The sequence below is a fragment of the Apus apus genome, chromosome 3 (assembly GCF_020740795.1).
Source record: "Apus apus isolate bApuApu2 chromosome 3, bApuApu2.pri.cur, whole genome shotgun sequence".
NCBI lineage: Eukaryota > Metazoa > Chordata > Aves > Apodiformes > Apodidae > Apus > Apus apus.
This window is the reverse complement of record NC_067284.1, coordinates 73,478,099-73,500,822: the sequence shown is the minus strand read 5'-3', so window position 1 is coordinate 73,500,822 and position 22,724 is coordinate 73,478,099. Positions and strand designations below refer to the sequence as shown.

General features: G+C 42.6%; 1 protein-coding gene across 1 annotated transcript; it reads left to right on the top strand.

The window, feature by feature from the left end:
* The first annotated feature begins 908 nt into the window (after positions 1–908).
* Positions 909–22,529, top strand: LOC127383331 (uncharacterized). The gene is made up of 4 exons (XM_051616050.1): positions 909–1,128; positions 2,085–2,242; positions 17,943–18,028; positions 20,757–22,529. The coding sequence occupies exons 1-4, from the start codon at positions 975–977 to the stop codon at positions 20,986–20,988; spliced, it is 630 nt and encodes a 209-aa protein (XP_051472010.1). The 5' UTR covers positions 909–974; the 3' UTR covers positions 20,989–22,529.
* The last annotated feature ends 195 nt before the right edge of the window (positions 22,530–22,724 follow it).

The following is a 22,724-nucleotide window of genomic DNA, read 5'->3' as shown; positions in this document are numbered from 1 at the left end:
CATCCTGTCTGCAAGGAGGCTGAAATCAGTGGGGCCTATTGGTCATGTTCTCAGTCTACTTTGAAACAGAAGGTTTGTCCCAAGGAGGCTATGTGAAAGCAGGCAAACCTGGTGCAAAGGCAGCTTTCTTCTGACTGTGACTGCTTGCCATGATGTGGGAATGAGCATCACACCATTGAGGAGCTGCAGCTCCATCCTCTGCAACACCACCATCAGCCCCTGCCACCTCAGGTGGTGGAGATGGCCCAAGGGAGCCAAAGCCAGGGCAAAAGGGGTGAGGAGAGACTGGTTGCTGGAAGGTACATGGCAGGGGAGCGTGGCAGCTGGTCCATTTCCAGGTGAAGACAGAAATCTTTGGTGGGTGCTGCTTGAGAGGAGCTGTGGCACAGTGGGCAGGGGCGTGGCTGCTGAGGCCGGAAGGAAGGGCTGCTATTTAAATGCCAGCCCAGCAAATAAGGGTACTAGTTGTCACTGATGTGGAAGGTAGCAGATGGCCTAATTGTGAGATTCTCCCTTGGAAGAGCAAAATTCTATGCTGTTTATAACATCTTTGCATCGAGATGAGTGCTAGCTTCAGATACTACCAAGATACACTGTAAAGAGCTACTTTGTGCCAGAAGTGTGCTCTAGTGATAATCAGGACAAAACTGTGCTTGAAGTGACATTTTAAAAAATAATTATCATGGCCCATTGCTGTTAGTCACACATCCCAGAAGCTGATCTGGCTAACAGCTTTCCAAAGCATCTCCTGCTCAGCATATCATCTGGAAATTATCCCATCATTGTGTCACCATGTCTCACCTTCTAACCACCAGGACACTGTCTAGATATGTACACAATGTATTCCCTCCTCTTGGGAAAAAATAATTGTCTTTGTCTTCTGATTTTTCTCATGCTACTTCAGGTGGTTTTGTGCTGATTCTTGTCTCAGCCATTTGCTGGAGAGCAGAAGCCTTACTTTCCCAGCAACAGCTATGAAGCATCACCATCTCATAACTCCTTCTGCAAAGCCCCAGGCAGCATCACCACTGCAAAGGTCTGAGGTCCCTTATAACAGCTCAACACTCTGCAAAACTCCAGGCCTGGAGGCAGAGACAGCAGAGCTCGCCTGCGTCACACTAATATCAGGTGCTTGAAACTTTATATTGAAGGTGCAGGGTTGTTACTGGTGAGTCATTATGGCAGGTGCATTTTGTCAGCTCCAGCTCTGATCTGACAACAGAGGAGAGGGCAGTGCCTCTCAGCTGTGTCAGGTTTTCAGAAAAAAAACCTCTGGTAAGGACTTACGTTGGAGAGCAAACTCTAGATAACCTGTAAATCTGCTTATTATTACCTACCAGTAAGTGCAGAAACCAAGGCAAGGATCGGCTTGGTCTAGAATAAAGGGAATGCTCCATTTGAGGATAACAGCCCTTTTCTGGTTGATGCTTTTGCAGATCACTGGAAATATTTTTAAGGACTTTTGCCTGCTAAGTATACAATGTGCTGTCTCTTCCTGCTAGTCCTTTAAACTTTATCATGTTTTTGGATTTTTTTCACAATAAAAGGGCTTGAATGGGTTATCTGTAAGCTTTGTCTCCTAAAGTATGGGATGTGTGAAATCTTCTTTAAATCTACCTTTCCCTTACTTACTTACCTTCTTCAGAAGACTCTTATCCATGAAGTAGAGGCCTATGCTGCAGGAATCCATCCTCCTTTCCCTCCTCTCCTCTACCTACTTCCCCCTAGTTTGCTCAGAAGTCTCCTGCTAAAAATGCCACAGCTATGACACACCAGCCCATCTCTCTCAAATCCCACTGATGTCATGTTTCTCTCAGCCTCCAATTAAATTTCCCTATCTTTCCCTTCAAGGCCTTCCATAGTGTTACTTTGCTTTTGATCTTGTTCCTCCCACTCTTCCTCCTGCCTGTATTCTCCCAGTCATCCCTTCTTTCTGCTCATTTTATCTTGTTCTTGGATGGTTCAGTCTTGCTTTTTCCTGCACACTCCTCTGACACTTCATCTCCCATTTTCTATCAGTCAAATGTTTTCCCTCTCATTCTGTCAACTCTACTTTATATCCCTATCTTTTTCTCCCATGCTAGCTGTAACACCCCATGTGCTCCCGTGCAGTGGCCTGAGCTGTCATCCTACATGGTCTTCCTGGAGTGCCTGTTCTTCACACCCGGAATTTGTGGTTCTCCTACAGTGCACACCCCATAGATACAAACACACAAGGGTCTTTGAAGAGCAGCAGTTGCTGGTAAGTAACCATTCATTACTAATCCTATTGCTTATATGATACACAGAAAACTCTTAACTTTCTCTAGCTGGGTAATAAGTCAAATCTTTTCTATGCTGATGTGAAAGCACACTTTGGTTGCCCTAGCTAGGTAAATGCATAAAAATGCATGTTCTTTAACCTTATATCAACTTAAACTTCCTATAGGCAGCAACGCCATTCAAGGAACATAAATCAGAAGCAGGCCATTAGAAGAGGTTTTGGGTCTCGATTTGCTGTACTGCCTTGCACGACCACATCATCACCAGCTGCATTCATGGTAGCCTTTAACATCTTTACATTCCTGCCCATGACAAATAATAGGGACTAGCTCCCATGCAGCAGAGGAAATACAGCAGCAAGTGTTTCACATCCATTTCTCGACTGTCATCAAATAGCTTTTATTCACGGCATAGCACAAGTGTCAGCCAACTGGCAAAGTCAGCCTATATTAAAAATGTTGGGGATTATTCATGTCAACAGACACAAGGGAGCTTTTCTCAGTCTGTGAATCTGCAGTAGCAGTGATATGAAAATGCAGCAGGTTCTCTAGAGTAATCTCAAATCTGAGTAACTTCAGAAGGAGGCCAACGGCTCACTCTGTCACTTCCAAGCACAATGAAAAAATTCATCTAGCACAATTAGATGAGAGGCTTAGACAGGTGAGAGGTCTAGCTGTGTGGGTAGGTAGAAAAGGCTATAGAAAGGCTAACATACTGTAAGGGTGTTATGTAGAAAGACTAAGATGATTTTAAAAAAACAAAAGTTCACATTAACGATGGTCTGCAGGTTTTGAGCTGGTGGTGGCTTCTCAGGTTTGCTCCTGATTACATAATTAGCTGATAGGTCCTTGGCCTGTTTGATTGCAGGCTATTTACTGGGCTATTCAGAATATGATTTTCATCAGCCACATGATTTGACTGTTATGGACAAGGTACAATTGAGAAATTGATTACTTCTTTCTCCTTTTAAAAGGTTTAAAAGTGTTCCCATTTAACTGAAAGTACCTTTTAGTAAATTTGTGAGAATATTAATAGGGAAAAAAAAAAAAAAAAAAAAAAAAGATGGACACAAGCAGTAAAATTGCTTACTTTAAAAATATTGGGTAAATGTGGAAAATTGTGGAAGTTTCAAATGTCTCAGGTTAACCGTTAAGGGCAATTCCCCACCCCACTATTTCAGTCCCACTGTATTTGCAGAAGTCTTTTTTTTTGCCATCTTGCATTTTCAAAATTGTCGCTTTTAAAACATATGGTCTGCTTCTTTCCCCCCTTGATTATTTTCAGCTAGTTTAATTCTCTGAACATGGTGATGTTATGCAGATAGGAAATCAGGAGCAATTTAAGTGGAAAATAAAAAATTAAGGTCCATGGACGTAATTGTGAATAAGGTGACCTGATCTGCTCTGACACAGATCTATGTTCCACTTATGCTCTGGAAAACTTTGGATACTGTATTTTTGTCAAAACCTAATTTCTGTACAAATGTGTGAGGCCGAAGAAACCCAGCTGGCAAAATCCTCAGATGTATCTCATGGCATCTCCATGACAACATACAGATGCACATTCTGCTATGTACATCATTATCGGGAGCCTAACTGCTCCTAGATTTTTCCCACGTCGAGCTGAAAGGCAGAGCAACCAACAGGGTAGCTGGCTGCAGAGGATGTTGCTGGGATTTAAATGTGGAAACTGCAGTTTGTGATTCATGCAGGGTAAACTGGAGGCAAGGGAAGCGGCATTACTGAAGAGGTGAGCCTTGCACCACAGCTTCCCCTGCTGAGGCTGCTTGGACAAGTAAAAGAACAGGCACTGGCAGGTCTCCACTGAGTCCAAAAAGTCACACAGAGGACCTTTGCAGGGTTCTAAAAGTCTTCCTGAAAGGCTGTTAGTGTGACTTACCAGCGGAGTGAGATAAGAACGGAAGGTAATTTGGGTTAATGAGTTATCCTGAGAGGGTTTTATTTCCTGCACATGTAGAAGGGAGACTGATCCTGTTCCTCTCACCCTGGTGGAGAACTCTGAGCTCTGTGGCAAGAAGTTCACTCTCCACTCCCCAGCAGTGTGTAGGAAACCAGGTTCAGCAGGACAGACAAGTGGCACAAGTAACCAAGGCTTTTCCCAGATCATGATCCTTTCCTCACAGGCAAAGGATCAGCCTAGGGTCAAGAAAAGGAATTTGACACTCACTATGTGTGTGTGTGGTTACCTCCCCTTTCATAGTCCCCAGTGATTATTGCACTGGATGTAATTGCTCTGCAAGTTCCATATTAATTCAAACAATAAATGTTGTCATCTTGTTTACTTGCTTCCTGGAGCAGTCAGGAGCAGGACCTGGGCTTGATGAGCAGTCCTCTGGAGTCAGGAGATCAGCTCTTTCCTTGGGGCTGCTCTGCAGAGGGACTGACCCCGTAAAGCTGCAAACACTGAGCCAGGCCTGCCCTGCACCAGCTGGACACTGGAGTTTCAGAAGTGCATCAAGGCTGCACTGGCTGGGATAGCTGAAGAGAGATAGATTCAGTAAATCCCTCCTCCTGGCCTCCTTCCTAACCTGTCCTCTCCTGGGCTCATTTCCCCAGCCCCGGCACGGTTCACACAGCTCCATCACAGGGTGGGCAGCCTTGCCTTTGCAGTGGTGCCCGGGCAGGCCTGGCCGCTCCTGCAAAGCAGCTGAAGTGCTGTAATTTCATACTCCAGCTGACGGTGCAGGAACAACTTCATCTGCCAGTCGCTTAGTGTAGACACAGTCCTAGCTGCTGCAGGCACACTCAGCGCCGTCGGTGTTTGCAGTGGTTAGGAAATGTCCCTACTATACATAGGGCTGCGTGTGTAACTGCCCAAGTAAAGCAACGTTGGCCTTTTTATAGTTGTTTCTGACTTCTGCACTGGGGAAGTCTTCTCTACTCCTACACTCTTGTGAGTAAACCACCTTACCTCCACTCTCTGCTGCTCAGTTTTCTTTTCTGAGAAACAGAGATAACAATATTGACTTTCCTGGTCAAGCACTTTCTCATTTTTTTTTTACAAGATGTGCTGCTACATAAAAGCTGATCATTAGGTTTTGTTCAGCTATAAAAACTCCTCAGCTTAACAGTGGAGCATGGTATGTTATCAGCCATAAAAAAATCTTCACACTGATCTTTAGCATTGAGGGATAGACTTTGTTCTGTTTAGTTACTTATAATCTATGGAGTGGTGTGGCCAGGCCTTGTTGGATTGGGGTTTTTTGCTGCTCTGTGTATGTATTGTGTACATTTGGTTGACTTTTGCTTCTAGCAGGGCCAAAGATCACTTGGTTTAGCTTAATGTACAGATGTTGGTTAGCATCAGCCAAGTGACTGGTGTGTGATCTGCCATTCAGCACATTTCCCCTGAAATAAAAGGGAAATTAGTTTGCCAGCACACAAGAATTGGAGTAAGAAACCCCTGAATGAAAAAGAACAAAAAGGACTATGACTCCCAAGAAATAATTTGTCTTTCCTTCAGTATACACTCTATGAACATTTTATGCTGATGGCCAGATCTTGTCCATTCATTGCAGATAGCCTTTTTCTTTACTATTATATCACGTATTTCCCTCTATGTAGCCTCTGAAGAAGAAAAGAAATTCATTTTTTGTCCATAGAGCAGCTGAAAGCTTTGTCTCCAGCCTGGACAGCACAATGCAAGGGTGGCAACATTGAGGAGTGCCCAAAGTCTTGGCACGTGGCATCTGGGCATGATGGAACCCAAGAGTCTTAGGCAAGTTCCTATTTAACTGCATTTCCAGCACTTCCACTGCCTAGCTATGCATGTCAGGAAGATGTAGACAGACAAAAAGCCATCACAGATAATACTAGTTCAAAGCCAAGAGAATAGCAGGAGCAGCAAAGTCAAGCCCCAAATAGTCCCCATGGCCTAAGGCTTCTTGTTCTGAAAAGCAGCATCTGGAAATGACAGTGTGAGGTACACAATGTGGGGAGCCCCTGGTGCTGGGCTGGGTGATTGGCCCAAATGGTGCTGAAGCCTCAGTCCTTCAGCTACAGTCTCTGGAAGTGGCAGCAGGATTCAGTATATCCTGCAGGCTTGGAAGGATGTTCCTGATGGATGCAAACTTGTCAGGTGAGAACAGAATACTTAACCCTTCTTTTGCTTACAGGTAACTGAAACAAGTGGAGCTGGGCAGGCTCCTGTAAGGCTCTTCAGGAATCTGAACCATGCAGTGAGGTGGTTTGGTTATGGGTTAATCTACCCATTAAGGTAGAAAACAACTTCAAGGCAGCAATTTCCTCGGGAGGTAGAAGAGAGAAAAAGAGGGACTAGAAGGCTCAGGTGTAACTGGAGGAGCCCCCAGCAGCGTGAGCCCAGACAAAAGCCAAGGGAGAGATTTGGGGCATAGTGCTTTCAAGAAAAAGACACTTGAAATTGCCAACAAAACTGCTCGCTTCTTGTTTGGCCTTTGTTTTTAAAGTTCCAGGATGAAGGTCTTCATGCACTCTGTTAATCAAGAACACTGATATAAGGAATTACCTGACTCCATCAGCATTCTCATCCCAATGGAATCAACCCAAAATAACTCTTGCCCCAAACTGATTGGAGCTGCGTAGCTGATATGGACTAAAAATAAAAATGGTCTACAGATTTCTTAAGAAAATGTTCTTATTTTAAGGATTCTGGTAATAAACAAATGCAGGAGTTGAAAGCAGCAGAGTTGGATAGGCTGTTATTCTCCAATCAATTCAACTTTTAAGCCTTATTTAAATAATGCTAATTTTAAATTAGTTATTCTTCTGATCATTTCTACAACCGAGGGGATGTAAATTCACATTAGTAATGAATGTGTTTTTTTAAATATTTGATTGCAGTAATCCAAATGATCCTATTTCATATCAAGGACAGAGGTGGTATCTATTTTTTGATAACTGCTTTGCATAGCATGTTCCATACAGTTGAAGTTTTTGGAGAACAGTTTTAGAAGACACGATTCTTTGGTATGATAGTCGGAACAGGCTCCTTCTGCAGACAGAGCACTTGAGGGTGACAGAGCTAAAAGTGACAAATTCCAGTGTCTTTGTAGTTTGTCCTAATAATCTTTTACTGCGTTGTTCTAAACTCAACCATCACACCTGTTTGGACTTCAGTGAAGATGATGTACTCATTTTACTTGTCTCCTCTTTTTAGCTTTCACCTTTTCCTGTTGTCAGAGTTGGCAGATTTTATCCTGATTTCCAGTCTCCCTGTCAGGTTGTAACTTCTCCAGCCTGAAAACAACCTTATTTGGCCTTGCAAGGTACTTTTGATTGGCTTCCCATTCCTCAAGGTGATAAGCTTAAAACCTCACAGTCTCTAGAAAATTAAATGAAGACTTCAGTTCTCAGTACTGTATACATGAAAATCCTGGGGAAAGAGTTTTGCTTTTAACCAATGCAATTTAGTGTAATAAAAACCTTGGAACAATTTAGCTTTAGCATAGTAATTACATGCACTAAGAGTCAAGGAGAACATGTAAGAAATATTATTTTTTTCTATGTGTAATAAGAATAGCCATCATTATCAACATTGCCAAATAGGGAAGAAGACAGAAAGCAGATATTGTAGGTAAGTTAGTGATAATGGGATGTTCATAACAGGAATATTTTTGTGTTCCATGTGGAAATATATAAATATTTCAGCTGAGCAGAGTTTTAGGCCATATATAGTTTTTTTAAGATTTATAAAAATAACAAGAATCAAGTTTGCAAAAACCAGCAGAGTTGAGTGCAGTGCAGATGAGAAGCAACACTGTCCCCTGTGATGTCTTCGGGCATCCTGAGCTGAAAGTTATAGCTAGGCAGGTGTCCCAAGGAATTAGAGGGCAACTGTTTAGCTGCTATCTACTGCAGTGCTTTATCCTTAATTATTGTTATCCAGATATTATGCTGCCTGCAGTTTGTAGAAACTGAAATAATTTTAAGAGGGACATAGAATTTCTCAGTATAAGACCAGAAGCCAAACATTTCACCTCTAACAGAAACTTGCTTCATGGCTTTGGACAAAATATCTACTCTCCCTTCATTCTCTTTGTAAATGAGGGCTAGGATTTTTGTCTTGTGGGATGCTGTGAGACTAATTTTTTTCTTGTATGCATGAACTGTTTTGAAGATGGAAAGGTCCAAGTCTTACTTCACAACAGCCTTGCAATTACAGCACAAATGTAGCAGACCCCGTCTCCCCTTGAAAAGGGACAAGAAGCTTGGAACTTGGCAAGCACTCTAGCCAGCAAGAACAAATACAATTTTGCAGTCCATTGATTTCCATTTACAATGCCAAGTTTTATTTTATTTGTTTTTTAAAAAAATATCTACATGCCACAACACCAACTCCCTTTTTTTTTTTTTTTTTAATTTCTTTTTTCTTTCTGACTTTTTAAAATGAAGTGTCACTGGCATGTTGTCCTCGTTAGCCTAGAGATATTTTGGATAAGTTAGGACACAGGATTGGCAGTCAAACAAAGCTGACCATTTAGGAGAGTGTTGATGATGCAGTCCAAGATTGTTTTCTCCTTATGTGAGAGAGTTTACGATTTCTGAGCATACTGGACTCCTACATAACTGCATGAACTATGTAGGGCGGGGTCATATGTAGGTAGTTAGGGCCAGAGTTAAATGTCTGGGCCCTACATGTTGTTTAATGACTCTTAACAAATAATGACAGCAAATGCACGAATGTTACTCAACAAAAATTCTGTCTTCTGGTGTGATTACCCCTGCACTCCCCTAGCACTGTGTGATGCCCAGCACAGTACTGAAAGGCTGATGCTGAAAGTAGATCCTGGTGTGGGCTCCACTCCATAGAGGCTGGCTTGGGGTTGTTTCACCAACTGGACATGCACCCTCCCAGCTTCCCTGCACCTGGTGTATGGGTCACTGTGACCATGATTAAATAGTGCCTACAGCTAGTGAATGAGCAGGGGAGGCTGAGGCAGGTAGGTATGGGTGCAATTGTCTTGCCTAGAGAAATTGGGCTATGGCTGCTACCACAGGCACTAGGAGAAGCAGGGATGGCCCGAGAGAGAGGAGGGAGGAGGGAGAGAGAGGGAGGGAGGAGCCACTGTTGAAAGGAGCCATGGCCTAATACCCTCTAAACTGCTGGAAGAAGCAAAGTTGTTGCTGATAACACCTACAATGCCTAGGGGTTGTGAAGAGCATTTCACCTATCAGTGATTAAATATGGGGAAACCTGCATTGTCATTTCTCACACCAACTGGTGCTTATGGGTACATGGCAGATCAGGCTGTCAGCTTCTATGAGCCCTAACTTCCCCCTGAAAGGGAGATGGCCATTTTCCCAGCAGTGGCCTCAGCTCTTTCAGTTACAGCCAGTCAAGTCCAATGACATCAAATATCAATGTGGCACAAAACCTGGGCTGTCTGAGTACATTTTATAACCAACAGCATATCAAATCCTTTGGACCTGATGACAATCGCTCCTTTGTTGTCACATCAGTCAGTCACTTTAACCCAGATTCTCAGTCAATTCAAAGGAAAGAAAATGGTGCTTCAGAGAACCGACTACTGCAAAAGTACTTTAAAAAAATGAACAGAAGGAAGGCAGGGCTGAAACTCATCACAAAAGATCACACCATAAAATTAGGAGAAGACACAAGGAGCCTTAGATGACCTAACAGTAAGAGGCTGTTTTGCAGGGGCAGACCTCAGATCATCCCGAATTTAGTCTTTGGGTTCACAGTTAGTTCAGAGCCTCAGGCCTGATCTGTTTGCATAATAGCATTTATATTCTTTTTATAACAAAGTTTCTGTTTGTGTATCAGAAATTTCTAGCACTATGAAACCAGAAAAACTTGGGAAATCAGATTTCCCAGGTCCAAGACACTGGTCTCCTCCAGTTGTTGTAATCTGACCAGAGGCCCGTATAATCTGGCAGGGAGATGCCACCTTCAGAGGGACTTGGTCAAGCAGCTCCTGCCTACGTTTTCTCTAGCTTCCAGAACTGGCTCGATGCTTTGATCCACCTCTGAAGGAGGCATAAGCTACCCCAGCTATTTAAAATATTGTACTGCAGGGTGTTTTCTTTAAGAGATCAGCAGGCATGCTTTTGGGTGTCTCCCCCGTCCTTGGAAACCTGGTAAGAACCTTTGATATTTTCAAAGTTGGACACAAGTATCTGAGTCTAATAGACCCAAACATGTTGCTTAAAGATGTGTCAGGGAACTCATGACCTCATGCAAAAGGCTACTTCTGTGGCAATAGAGTGCCAAATCCAGATGCATTGCTAAAGCTCAAAAGCAATTACTGTCTGGAAGGCTTGATAATCTCTGGCTGTTCTAGGAAGGGTTTGAACACACACACGGGACATCTTAGCTACTGGTTCCCTTTGGGGCAGCTTCAGCTGAGAGGACAAAGGCAAAACAAGCACAGGGATGGGATGACCCTCGGAATCCTTGGCATTTTCGTGACACAAGTGTGCAGTATAGTAGTCAATGCAGCATTTATTCTGCAAATGGAGAGCTCTGGTCTAGTGCTGTCAGTCTCACACCCACTGTTCATGAACACCTACATTCCCTTTAAAAATAAAATCATAAGAGCTCTGAATACAAATGTGCAAAAGTTTTACTATTTAAAGGGATCTTCTAGAGAAAGTATGTCAAATATGTAGCTCTTTCTAAAATGCCAGTGGCACCCAGGATTACTTGTTCTACCACCGCTGCTTTTGGGTGGCCAGGCAGGAGATGAATGAAGCTGACAACCCCCACAGGGCTACCCCTTCTCCCAGCTGGCCACCTCCTGCCATGCTCTGCTGTGCTAATGCTAAGGAAAAAGCATTTCCCAAGGTTGGGAAAGGACTGGAAATCGCATGGGTTTCCAGCCAGCAACCCTAGTGGCTGCCCTGAGTGATTAAAGCTGGTGGCCTGGGGATGAGTGAGGGTGTTGTGGGAGGTGTGCTTGTTGCCTCTGAGGGATGCTGCAGAAAGGGAGCAGCAGCTGGAGGGAGAGTGCTGTTGGCAAATACCACCCACCCTGGCAGCACAGCCTTCTGAAGCTCTGCTAGCTTCAGACACATGTGGCTGTGGAATATCACACATTGTGAGGCTTTGGAGGGAGGGCAGGACGATGGGGGATGACAATGCAGACACTATGTTGGATCTGTAGTGCCCTGCCCTCAGGTGACTGTCCCTCTGCTCTATGTATGTTGGCCAGTTTTAGTGGACATTTCCACAGTTCTCAGCTTCCTGAAGAAGTGAGATGCCTTCCACTTAGGCATTGACACCTGCTATCCCTTTTGCCAGGTAAGCTGATAGCATGAATGGGATGTTCACCCAGTCACAAGGCACAGAAATATTTCTGTTCTCACTTGTGCCAGCCCTGAGTTATTGTCAGAAGAACCATTAGCTCCTTACATCAAGACATTAAGCCAAATCCTGGCTCCAGTGAGGTCAGTCATAAAATTCAAATTGATTTCAGTGGCAACAGAAATGAGTCCTCTAGACAGTGGTCAAGAGGGAGGAGTTAGATGCCAGCTTGCTATTCCTAACAGTGCAAGTTTAAGTTAAAGGCACTCAAGTTTTGGGACATACTGAAATTCTATGTGTGAGTGAGCATACAGTACTGAGGCACAGCAATTTTAGCACTAGGAGACCTAGTACTGGTGCCTACTGAAGGTGATTTCCAAAATTCCCTGCAAATACAGGTGACTATTTTAGGAACTGAGGGACATGGACATCCTGGCTCCCAGCTGTGTATGATTGACAGTGTCTCATCTATCTCTCATCACTTAGCTCTGATACTCTGTTCATTTAATTACTCAAGCAGGCAGAAGTATTAAATGGTGTTTCAGAATTCTTTGTTACGATACATGCTTTCCAGTAATTACCTCACTCATTCTCTGACAGCAGTGGGGGAACAAACCCTCCCTCTGGGTATTTCCTGCCTGTAAGAGTACACACCTCTTTGAAATGGATTTTGTTCTTTAGCCTTTTCTGTTTCCAATTGCATTTAGACTGGTATCAAGAATACGTGTAAATTTCTGTGAGTGCTCTTCAATGTATATTTACTTTTTCCCCTTGCTTTTAAGGAAATGCACACAGACTATGGGTTTTTTTTTAGTTCCTATTCACTTTTTATTTTCTTGTCATTTCCTATTGTGACCCCTTCTGAAATGCATTATTTTCAGACTCCCTTCCTTCTGCACATATATGAAGTAAGTTAAATTTTGTTCTATCCTGGACTTGAATTTTACATTCATCATTAATCCAAACTGTTTCCTCTTAGATTGTGTAAGAAAATCTATAGTTCAGAGTCATGCCTTCTCTCCTGTGGTAATTCAACTCTTAGATTTATTATATTTGCTAGCAGTAAATACTGCATCCGTTTTTAGAGAATGATCCAATCTGCTTGTATTTCCTGATCTTTCTTCTCATTCCTTTGTTATGATATGCTTTCTGCCTCTTAATTGTTTCCATATGAAATGGCCTCAGTCAAAGTGGTTGCAATGAATAACGTCCATTTCAAAATGTCAGCATTTTGGTCACAGCAGATAACCACGAGCTGGTTACTCCCTGTGTACAGTAGTACTCCTTAAGGACAAGTAATAAGTTCTGCAGTCTGGTTAAGAGAAAAACAAAAAAGACCAAACATCACAAAAAGCAGCTTTATAAATGTGATTTCTGCCCTTTTAGCCTACAATCTTGATCCCATTTTTTATTTCTACACAGCCATAAAATTTTACTTTCAGTATAGCTGAATAGTATTGGGAATTAACTGAGCTGCTCTCCCATGGACTGTGTTTAAAATGTCTTTCATCAGTTAACTCAGAGGGTCCCTTTTTTGTTTTCAGTACTGAGCCTACTTTACTGAAGTACAAACCTGGGCCCCTTCATCAAGACAGAATGCTCTGCTGGTTCTGCTGCATTTGCATGGCTTGGTACAGGGCTGTATGCATTTAACTGAGAGGTGTGAAGGAGCATCCTGGAAGAGATGGAAGCTAAATTTATTCTGCTACAAGATTTCTTCCATTCCTTTCTCCACCCCCAGATCCCAGAGACTACAACGGCTTATGCAGGGTTTTACATATGCAGCTAATGGTGGAGGGAGGAGAATTCCCACAGATGAAGAGCTTTAGCACAGCACACAGCCTGAAATGGTGCTGGGGTGGATTTTGAGGGAAAGCACTCCCATTGTTGCTTCCAAAGAGAGGTCCTACACAATTATTTTTAGGAAAGGATCCCTGACTATAAGGAGATAGTTCCCCACAGCTTCGATCTAGCCATTTGGACAAGGTGGGGAGGGCATGGGATTTAATCTAGACCACCTCTGCCTCTGCTTGGTGTTTCCTTTTGCTTAGCTCTAAGGGGCTTTGCAGTTTGGGGAGTTCATTTTGTTTCAAACCACCCTCTGTGTGAATTGCATAGCTTGCAAGTCTTAAGTGCTGCAGCTAGTCCTCCTGAGACCAGGTGCCTGATGACTTACTTTCCATCTCTTACGACAGCATCACCTTATTTGTGTTTAAGGAGCCCAACTCCATAAAAGCAGAAAAGAGAAAACAAGAGTTTCCTCTCATTTGCCCCTGATTTTATGCTTATGTAATTCCACTAATTTCATTTGCATGTGAACAAAAACAGATCCCTAGTCTCTTGGTAGAAATTATTTTACAGGGCTGTGATCCAAACCAGAAGGCCAAGCTGGAGTCTACTTCATGTGCACAAACCGCCATAGCAGAAGTGACATGCTAAGTGGTTCTTTTATTCCCACTCTACATTTTTATGTGCATTTAGGTATGTTTTATTTAGTGGGACAGGACAGAGGAGAACAACAGCTGAGCAGCCCTCCTACTTCCACATGTCGTCTAAGCTGACTGGCTTTATCCCCAGGTACACAAAAGGAAATGAAACCACAAGAAGGGATACCTCAGAGCTGTAAACTTCAAGGGGAAGAAATTACTATCAGTTTGACAGGTTTGTAAGTGAATTACGTATTTATGTGGCTCAATAAATGTAATATTAATCACAGATGAAAGACACAAGTTAAACATGCTTTGCAAACACACGCGTTGCCTTCTCATTTACTCGAGAATGGGTCAGGTTAAAATTGCTCCTGGTACAAGCACAGATAATCAAGGTGGGAGAGCTGAAATGAGGAACAAATGATAGCGAACCAAATTGCTTTTAAAAGTTTCAAACAAATGTGCTCTTGGAAGTGCTATAAAAGATAACACAAAAGAGCCAGCTAAAAACTGTGGCTCAAGCTCAATTTTTTGCAAGCAATCATAAATCTTAACTCCAGCAGTTTTGTGCTTGCCTGGGGGCACCGGACAAGCGAAAAAAAGTTGACCTCATAATCATGTGAAGTTTCCTATTCCTGTCTGAAGTTGTCATTGGTAAAAGCAGGCAGAAAGAATTCCAGTTGTAAACAGTAATGTGCTGCCAATGTTTCAGCAAGGGTAGCCCACATTTTTTCCTCTGCAGCTGTAATGCAGCTTGGGCATAGGGCCTTGGTGCCTGCAGAGGAGAAGGCTGCAGACCAGCCTTCATCTGCTTCTCTGCTGAAACATAAATGCCCTTTCGTATCTAAAGAGGGAGATGCCATAATGTGGCAAACAGACTTTGAGTGTCATAGGCCCTCGTTTCTGTGCAACTACTCAGAGAAATAGGAGCAAGAAGCCCTTATCCTCTCTTGCACTCACTCCAACCACACAGCATAAAGATACGTCTGCAGGTCTTGCACTCTCCTGACTCATTCTCAGAGCTTGTGGCTCTTGTCCAAATCATCCTCCTAGGAGAGAGGCAGGACACTTGCCTTTTGGGTGGCTGACCAAGGACCATATGGGTGGCACTGCAGCCCTTCCAGCAAGAAGCTGTTCCTGAAATGCAGGGTGGAATTCAGCTCACCCTGACTGCTGTGGGTAGACATTGGTGCAGAGCTGAAGGACCTGATGCAGCAGAACAATTAGTTCTCCTCCAACATGTCTGCTCAAGGCAGCAGGGGTGTGCTTAAGCATGCAGCTCCCACTCTTACAGGCAGGTTGGCTCACTCAAATTTAGTTATAAAAACATGGGGAATTAATGACTAGCTATCTCACTACTTACCTGACAGTTTTCCTTGGTGCAATTAAAAATGCCTCCAGAATGTAGAATAGGAGTCAACTGAATGTTTAAACCATCATGCAAGCAGTATACCTCAGGCTGAAAAATGCACTTGGTATCTGCCATCCCATGACTGAAACAGCCAAAAAGGAAAAAAGCTCTCATTAATAGAAATCAGAAAATAAGAGCTTTGGAGTGAAATTCAGGAACAATAACTTCCCTTTAAAATGTAGTATTGCAGTAGTCATCTTGGAGAAACCTGAAAATGTTTGTATTTTTTTTCCTGCTTTATATCCTTAAAAGTATCCTCCTCCCTTCTTTTTTCTAGGCCTAGTCAATATTGGAATTGAAGCAACCAAAGTCTCTCTTTTAAACAACTGGAAAAACTGCTTGTAAAACTGTGCAAATACCTATTTCCAAAAATAACTACAACTGCTGTGTAGGGACACACTGATGCATTTTTAAATAGGACTAAATGTTTATTTACATGAGAGAGCATGCTAGCTCTGGTCGACTGAGAAAATAATGGGCATTAAACCCTATGCAGCATACAGTCTATTGAAAAAAAAGTAGATTTTTTAAAAAAAGACAAAACTGTGATTTGGTGATCAACTGAAGTTTTTAAGCAAAACAACTCTCTTTGATGCTTAGCAAATGAAGAACTATTTTAGTAATGATTGATTTCTTTTGATTTTAAAACTCTTTTAGAAGTTATTTTTAATGTAATGAAAGATAGTGAGAGGGGGTGATAAACTAAAGCAAGAGTGAAGGTGAGGGTTTATTCTGCCCTATAGAAAAGGGTCAATCTAAAGGTGGATTGTCAGCTCCTTCACTTGGTCTTCTCTGTGTCACTCAGTTGACATAGTAAGACTTTAGTATGGTCTTATCAAGCCAGTGGTGGACTTTCTGAGGCAGAGGATGTCCACAGAGGTAAGAAAGCTGCCCCATGCCCTTACCTACCTCCATCATCCAGCAAAGGAGCTGGCACGAGCAGGTAGAGGCAAAGAGATGCGACCTGAGCAGAACAGGGTTGTGATACTTGACTGCTCGAGCAGCTAGCACTAATTTGAGCAGCCCAAAGGTCATGACTATTTATGCAGATAAAAGGTCAATGGCAAGCTGGCATGTGGCTGCAGGCTATCTTGGTACGCACTTCACCCGGAGCACTGATACGGGCTTCTCATTCACACTTTGTCTTTCTGCATTAACTTTCAGGCCAAGCTTTGGCTGGGGGAAAAAAAAAAAAATAGATCTCTGCCATGGGAGTTGACACAGTTAGGAGCCAGATGCAAGTTTTGTGGCTCAGGATCATCTGTAGCTAAATCAAACCTTTGAATTATTATTTATAAAAGACAGCCAAATTGTGAACTGTTGGCTCAGTATTTGGTCTGCCCTTATGTGGATGAACTCCTCTGAAAGCATGCCTGAGTGCAGATAGGGGGAAAAGTGAATAAGATGCTGAGGATGTGACCTGTTTAAAGAAGGCCTGTGAAACGACTTCAGTAGAGGTGGGGTTCCTCAGCTGTCAGTATGTGGACAGAAATTACTTTAAACATGCAGGACCTTAGAGCACAAGACTAAACTACATGGTTTGAATTTCCAGAGCAGTTTCAGTTTAGGTGAAGCAATGTCTATTTGGTTGGAAAAGGGAAGTAGATACACCGTGTGTGTAGTCTAGTCAGATTCTATACTATAGTTGAAATGTTATAGTCAGTAAGTGTTTCATCCTTTGCTGCCATTAGAAAATGAAAACATATTGTAACCTTCAGTTCCAGCAGCTGTCCAGCTATCTGCACTGAATTTAAACAAAACGCTTTTGCCTTCTGTTGTAAATCAGTCCTGTACACTCTGGTCCCCAATAGGAAGTGTGCAGACTATTTTGTGACATTTCATCCCCCCCCAAAAAAGGTAATGCGAAAGCATCATCATTATATTGATTTATTTTTCATCACAGAACTATCTGGCACTATGCCCTAATTAAGGTTGCAGCAGTATCTCTATTATAAGCACTGCTTTTAGGAGTTAGCTATTATTCTGTTAGGTTTTTTGCTAATAAAGAAAAAATATATATTAGGATTAAAACCTTCCATGTAGAAAGCCACCAAAACTAACTGTCTTCAGATCCGGAAAGGCATACTCTATCTCTAACCATCTCTTCCCATCAAAATGGAGAATTACCAAGTTCTTCCTTGACCACTGTCTTCCTAGATCCCCTCATGAAGAAGGGAAGTTTAAACAGTTGCTCAGATGCAATTTGTCAGGTTTAGTTACTCCATTATGCTCCTTCTTCATATTTTGTGAGATTGGCTTCAGGCAAACTGAAACCAACTCGTAACAATGGCAGTGTCTGTCTGCGAATAAGCATATTTTGTATGTGTTTTCCCACTGAAAATGGCAAAATTCTTGACACCGTGCATTTGCAAGTACTTCCTCAGTCATATTCTTCAAACTGAACAGTTTCCACTTGAGACTGAGGTTTGTTACGGGCATGCAGCACCCTATTTAACTGGTTTGTGACTCACGCAGCTGCGACGATAAAAACCGTGTGGCAGTTCTCATGGACAAAGGTTTCTGGCCCACGTGTGGAAGTGCAAGTGACTCTTGAAGACTTTCTCTTTCCCTTACAGCTCATAAGGAGAGAAAGAGAAGCCTTTGCAGAATCTGAAGATGTCGGACTACATCCTGCAACTTCCTGGACTTCATGCTACTTCTTGTAAGTGTTATGTTATTATTTCCAGTCCCTGGAAAACAGGACTGTACTATAGATGACAACTGTTGGACTACTGTTAGCTTGGAGCAAATATGTTTTTTATGCTTTCCCTCCTATTAAGGTATTTTAGAAAATGAAACACAGAAAAAGTAAGATCTTGCTCATATTTAGTGCTGAGGGCCATCTATTCTTGTATTTTAAGAATATGGTTTTGAAAGGAGATCTCCTACTGCCTCTGCCTAGGCAGACTTCTCATCTTCCAGAACAATACACTGGTGAGATGAAGACCTAGAGCTATGTTTTCCCCATAGGGGTCCATAAAACACTTCAGATTTATGGACAATGTTCCATCAGAAATCCTCATAAAATGGAAGCAGTAGTTTATCTCTCAAATTAAAAAAAAAAATAATAATAATAATAAAAAAATATATATATAAACAAAAAAAAAATATTGTGAGTCCCACTGGCTTTCTACTCTTAATCCCAGTCTAGAGCCTATGATTAGATCTCACATCTTTCTCCAGCCTCTCTCAGTTTTATGTAAGTGCACCCATCTACTTTTTTGGACCCTTCTGTCTTGAATGTTCACAGTATAGTTAAAGACTCAAGCTTTAGGTCACCTGAATCAGCTTTACAGCATCTGCCCTTGAGTAGGTGAGCCTGTCATTCCCACAATAGAGCTCTGTATCCACTAACTGCAAACCCAAACAGCTTCTTGAGTGGGGCCTGATGGCTCATGTTGAGCATCACACTGCTGGACCTGCCTTGCTAGCTGTTCCAGAGTTCCTGACAGGCTAATTTGGATATGCCTGCATCACCTTCAGCATTGACACAGTGAAACCAAAGTGGTGGGAATCCCCTGCCTATTCTGTGTGAGAAGTGCTGTCATTCCAGGGGCTCACAGGCACTGTGCAGTCCAGGCGTGACTGCTTCAGAGATTAGGCGCAAAGCACTGAGCAAGGCTTTCCAAATATGTCAGGAAAAAGCACAGCTATTCCCACAAATATGTTTATATTAGAGGCAGTGTTTTCCACCCAATACAGTCAATAAACCTCTATTTTTTCCAAACTGCTGCTGCCATCCAGGTGAGGTGAGTGTAGCTGGGTGAGCAGTGGCCCCAATTCCCAGCATTCTGGGTTGTTCTACCAATAGATATCAGGATATCAGAAATAGGGACGTCTCATTCAGCACCTTAAAATTTTGCACAAAGCAAAGTTTTTCCTTGCTGAGGGCTGAATGAGCCTTCCAAATACATCTGGGTGCAGAAATACTGATTTGCATCTTAGTTTTACCCCTGTGGCATAGGCTGTGTGGTTTAAAGTTGGAACTGGAGAAAAAAGCCTTCTTCAGGGTGGCAGGCTCTTTATTACAGACAAAGCCAGAAAAACATTAGATCCGTTATGCAAAATCAGCCACAAGCTATTTTCCTTCTATATGTAACAGTTAGTTAAATGCTAAGTTGTAGTACTCTCTCTAAGTAGAGGACTTGTTTCTTCTTACCTGAGAAATTCACTTAGAAAATTTGCAATTAATTTCTCATTAGGTTGTTCAAATTATTACTATAATCTACAAAGAAATGACATAGCAAAACTCGAGGAGGCAGCTGTAGAGTTTTATACCATGGCACAGTGCTCTCTATACATCAGTCCACACCATCCATTAAAGTATTATTAAAATGATAGAATAAATTGAATTTACACAATATTAAATATATGACATAAAGTAACTGAAAATTGCTGACATATACAGCTCACCTAACCTTGTAACTCAAATTGCTTTTCTAATTTGTTGCCCCAGTCCTGAAACTGGACTTTTATAAGACAATATTTCTGCAGGAGGAGAAAAAAAAAAAGAACCAACACATTGACAAATCCATTAAATTACATACCAGAGAGAGAAATGATCACATTAAAAAGTCCAAGCCAGTAGAGCTATACTGGACCATTGAGACAGAGAAATTAGTCAATTCCCATTATTGCTCTGTCAGAGTCGTAGCCCGCAGCTGCAGCTGGTCATTTGATGTATTTCCTTGCCTCTTATGGCACATGCAGGCTGTGGAGAGTGTCAGCTAGGCTGCTGGAAAGCAGTTCTCCTTCCCTAGGCTACTGAGAAGAGGACTCTGGTTTCAATATACCTGAGAAGCTGCTTTTTTTATCTACCTGAGATTGCTGACAACCTGTTTGTCAGAGGGATGAACTCCCCCTCCCCTCTCCTGTTCATTTCACTGGCGTGTTCACTGTAATGCCTAGTAATGCTGCTGTAGTTGTTGGTGTAATTTCACTGCTAGTGTAATTGCAAGTTAACTTTGCGGCTGATCTCTTCAACAGATGGAAGCAGGGTGGGGGTGGTGATGAAACCCACAGGAAATGGGTGCTGCTGGAGGAAAATGCAGATGGAAAAAAAGGAGACACATAGGAACAGAGAAAGCAGAGAGCAAGATATCAAGGGACCAGGGGGCACAGGAAACACAAAAGAGAGAGAGGATGCTCTGAATGACCAGCTCTTCTAGCTTTAGAGAAAACAAAATGTAACTAAAAAGAGGACAAAGAATTCAATAAATTGCATATACCAAATATTTTCATGGGTATATACAGAAACAAATAGTATGATGGCCAGGTTCTGTGGGACCTGAAATCCTTGCTTTTAAATCGTTGCTCCACAGTAGACCCTTAGCCCATAATTAAAAAGCCTACATTTTTTATTTACACTGTGGGCCTCATTTTTCCTACAGCCCCCGTGCCCCTGAGGCAGCCAGCAGCAAACTCCAGGAACAGGACTGGGACAGAACATGCTGTCTCGGTACAACCCTTCCATGTACTTTTCATCAAATCTCTCGGGTCCTGCTTCACAGAAATGCTTATATACCTCATCTCAATCGATCCCATAAGCCTTGGCATGCAAGTAACCTGCCCATGAAGCTGGGTGTCATGTTGTTTTGCCTCTTCAAGATACTGCGAGGATGAAGGACAGATGCCAAGGAAAGGGCTTGGCAAATCAGGCCCAGCAGCACACACCTGTGGGCATTCTGTTTCCAGGGGACCCAAGCTAGCATCTCCACAGACGTCTGCTCCACACAGATGCACCCGCACTCTGCTCTGCTCCAGAGACATACTGAAATTCATCCACCCTGAGAGGTGCAATGCCACTTTTATCCCAAATCTAGAGCAGGCAACAAATTTTCTGGTCAAGAACTTGTCTGTGGTGATTCACACCTCTGGGACTGTAGGGAATTTGGAAATGTCAGAGCAATCATTAGAACAAAACCAGAAGGGGCACGGGGAGGAGCAAAGGGGCTTGAAGCCGCCTTGATGCCTCACCTATCTGCATCAAGCACAGATGCAGATCCCCCACCACCAGTGGGGATTCGCTCCTGTTGCATATTGCAGAGGAAAGAGGAGGTGTGCGTAACAGTAACCTGGGCATTGATTGCTTTCTCTGAGAAGTATGCTATTCACCTAGGTATACGTCACACATTTTAAAACGTTATCAAAGTTTGAAAAGACAATAGTTTAGATGTGCTTGTAGAACCATAAATGCATCTCAGTGGAAAGGAGGCCTAAAAAGTAATGGAGCACACAATAGTAACTTCGTATTTCAAGGCTGGAGGCCAAATTTAAGTATTTGGTCTTGTTTTTTTGTATTCCCTATGATCACAAAGTGAGGCAGAGAATATGAGAGGCTTGATGGGCTTGATGAAGAAATCTCTGACTATTTTAAGAAACTTCAAGTATTTGGTCTTGGTTTTTTGTATTCCCTATGATCACGAAGTGAGGTAGAGAGAGGATGAGAGGCACTGGGCTTGATGAAGAAATCTCATGACTATTTTAAGAAACCAGGCCAGGATTTTCCCCCATTGTTCCTGAATTCGAGGGACAGACAATAACCTCTGGAGAGAGCCAGCCTGAGAATTTAAGTTAATATTCTGAAGGAAAAAACTCACAGTGTTTATGTTAAAGAGTTTGTTCATGCCAGTCCCTTCCCAAGCACATCCTATTTATATGGCCTATAAAACAAAATGACTGTGAAGAGCAGAGATGAGCGAAATCTCTTCAGCGTGCAAAGTTACAGCCATTGCTCTGGATTGTGTAATAACAGTAATGAGGAGAGAGTTGTAAAATATAATTCATTTCTAAGTACTGTATAAATATCAAGTAAATAATTCTAGCTGTATGGAAGTAGGTAATTTTTTGGGAACGTGACTGGCAGTTGGTTTTCAAACTTAGGTCAACAAAGTCAGACTTGGGCCGCCAAAGTTTAATAACGTATTTATGATCCCAAAATAAGCGTTCTGGTTTCCAGAGATGACAGGAAGGCCTTTTACTGAACTCAGCCAACATCACAGCAATTTGTTTAATTATCTGTTGATTTTAAGTACATTGTCAAGTACATTTAAGTATATAAATGCCTTTGGAAACACATTTGCAAGACTGGAAATTTTGCCTGAAGTAATTTGCTCACACGAGTATTGGAGAGGACCCTGCTAAGGCTCCCGATTCCAGCTCAGGCTTGCTGGCCATCTGTCCTCAAGCACAAGGCCAGGGCGTACGTGGTTTTTAACCAGGGGAATCCGCTCTTTTAAACAATGCTCCCGGCAGGGATGAAGCATCTCCGGCTTGCGGAGCGAGGTGGGAATTTTTCTGGACTGCGCTGGATGTGGAGTCTCACTCAGCGACTCCGTGGGGGAGGCTTTCCGGAGCGC

What these genes read in the sequence shown, in the direction of transcription:
- LOC127383331 (XM_051616050.1), top strand. Translation starts at nt 975, where the DNA reads ATGAAGCATCACCATCTCATAACTCCTTCTGCAAAGCCCCAGGCAGCA. An exon ending in CTGCGTCACACTAATATCAG is followed by an intron (nt 1,129 to 2,084) that starts GTGCTTGAAACT and finishes CTCCCATGCTAG; the next exon opens with CTGTAACACCCCATGTGCTC. An exon ending in TGGACTTCATGCTACTTCTT is followed by an intron (nt 18,029 to 20,756) that starts GTAAGTGTTATG and finishes TTTTTCCTACAG; the next exon opens with CCCCCGTGCCCCTGAGGCAG.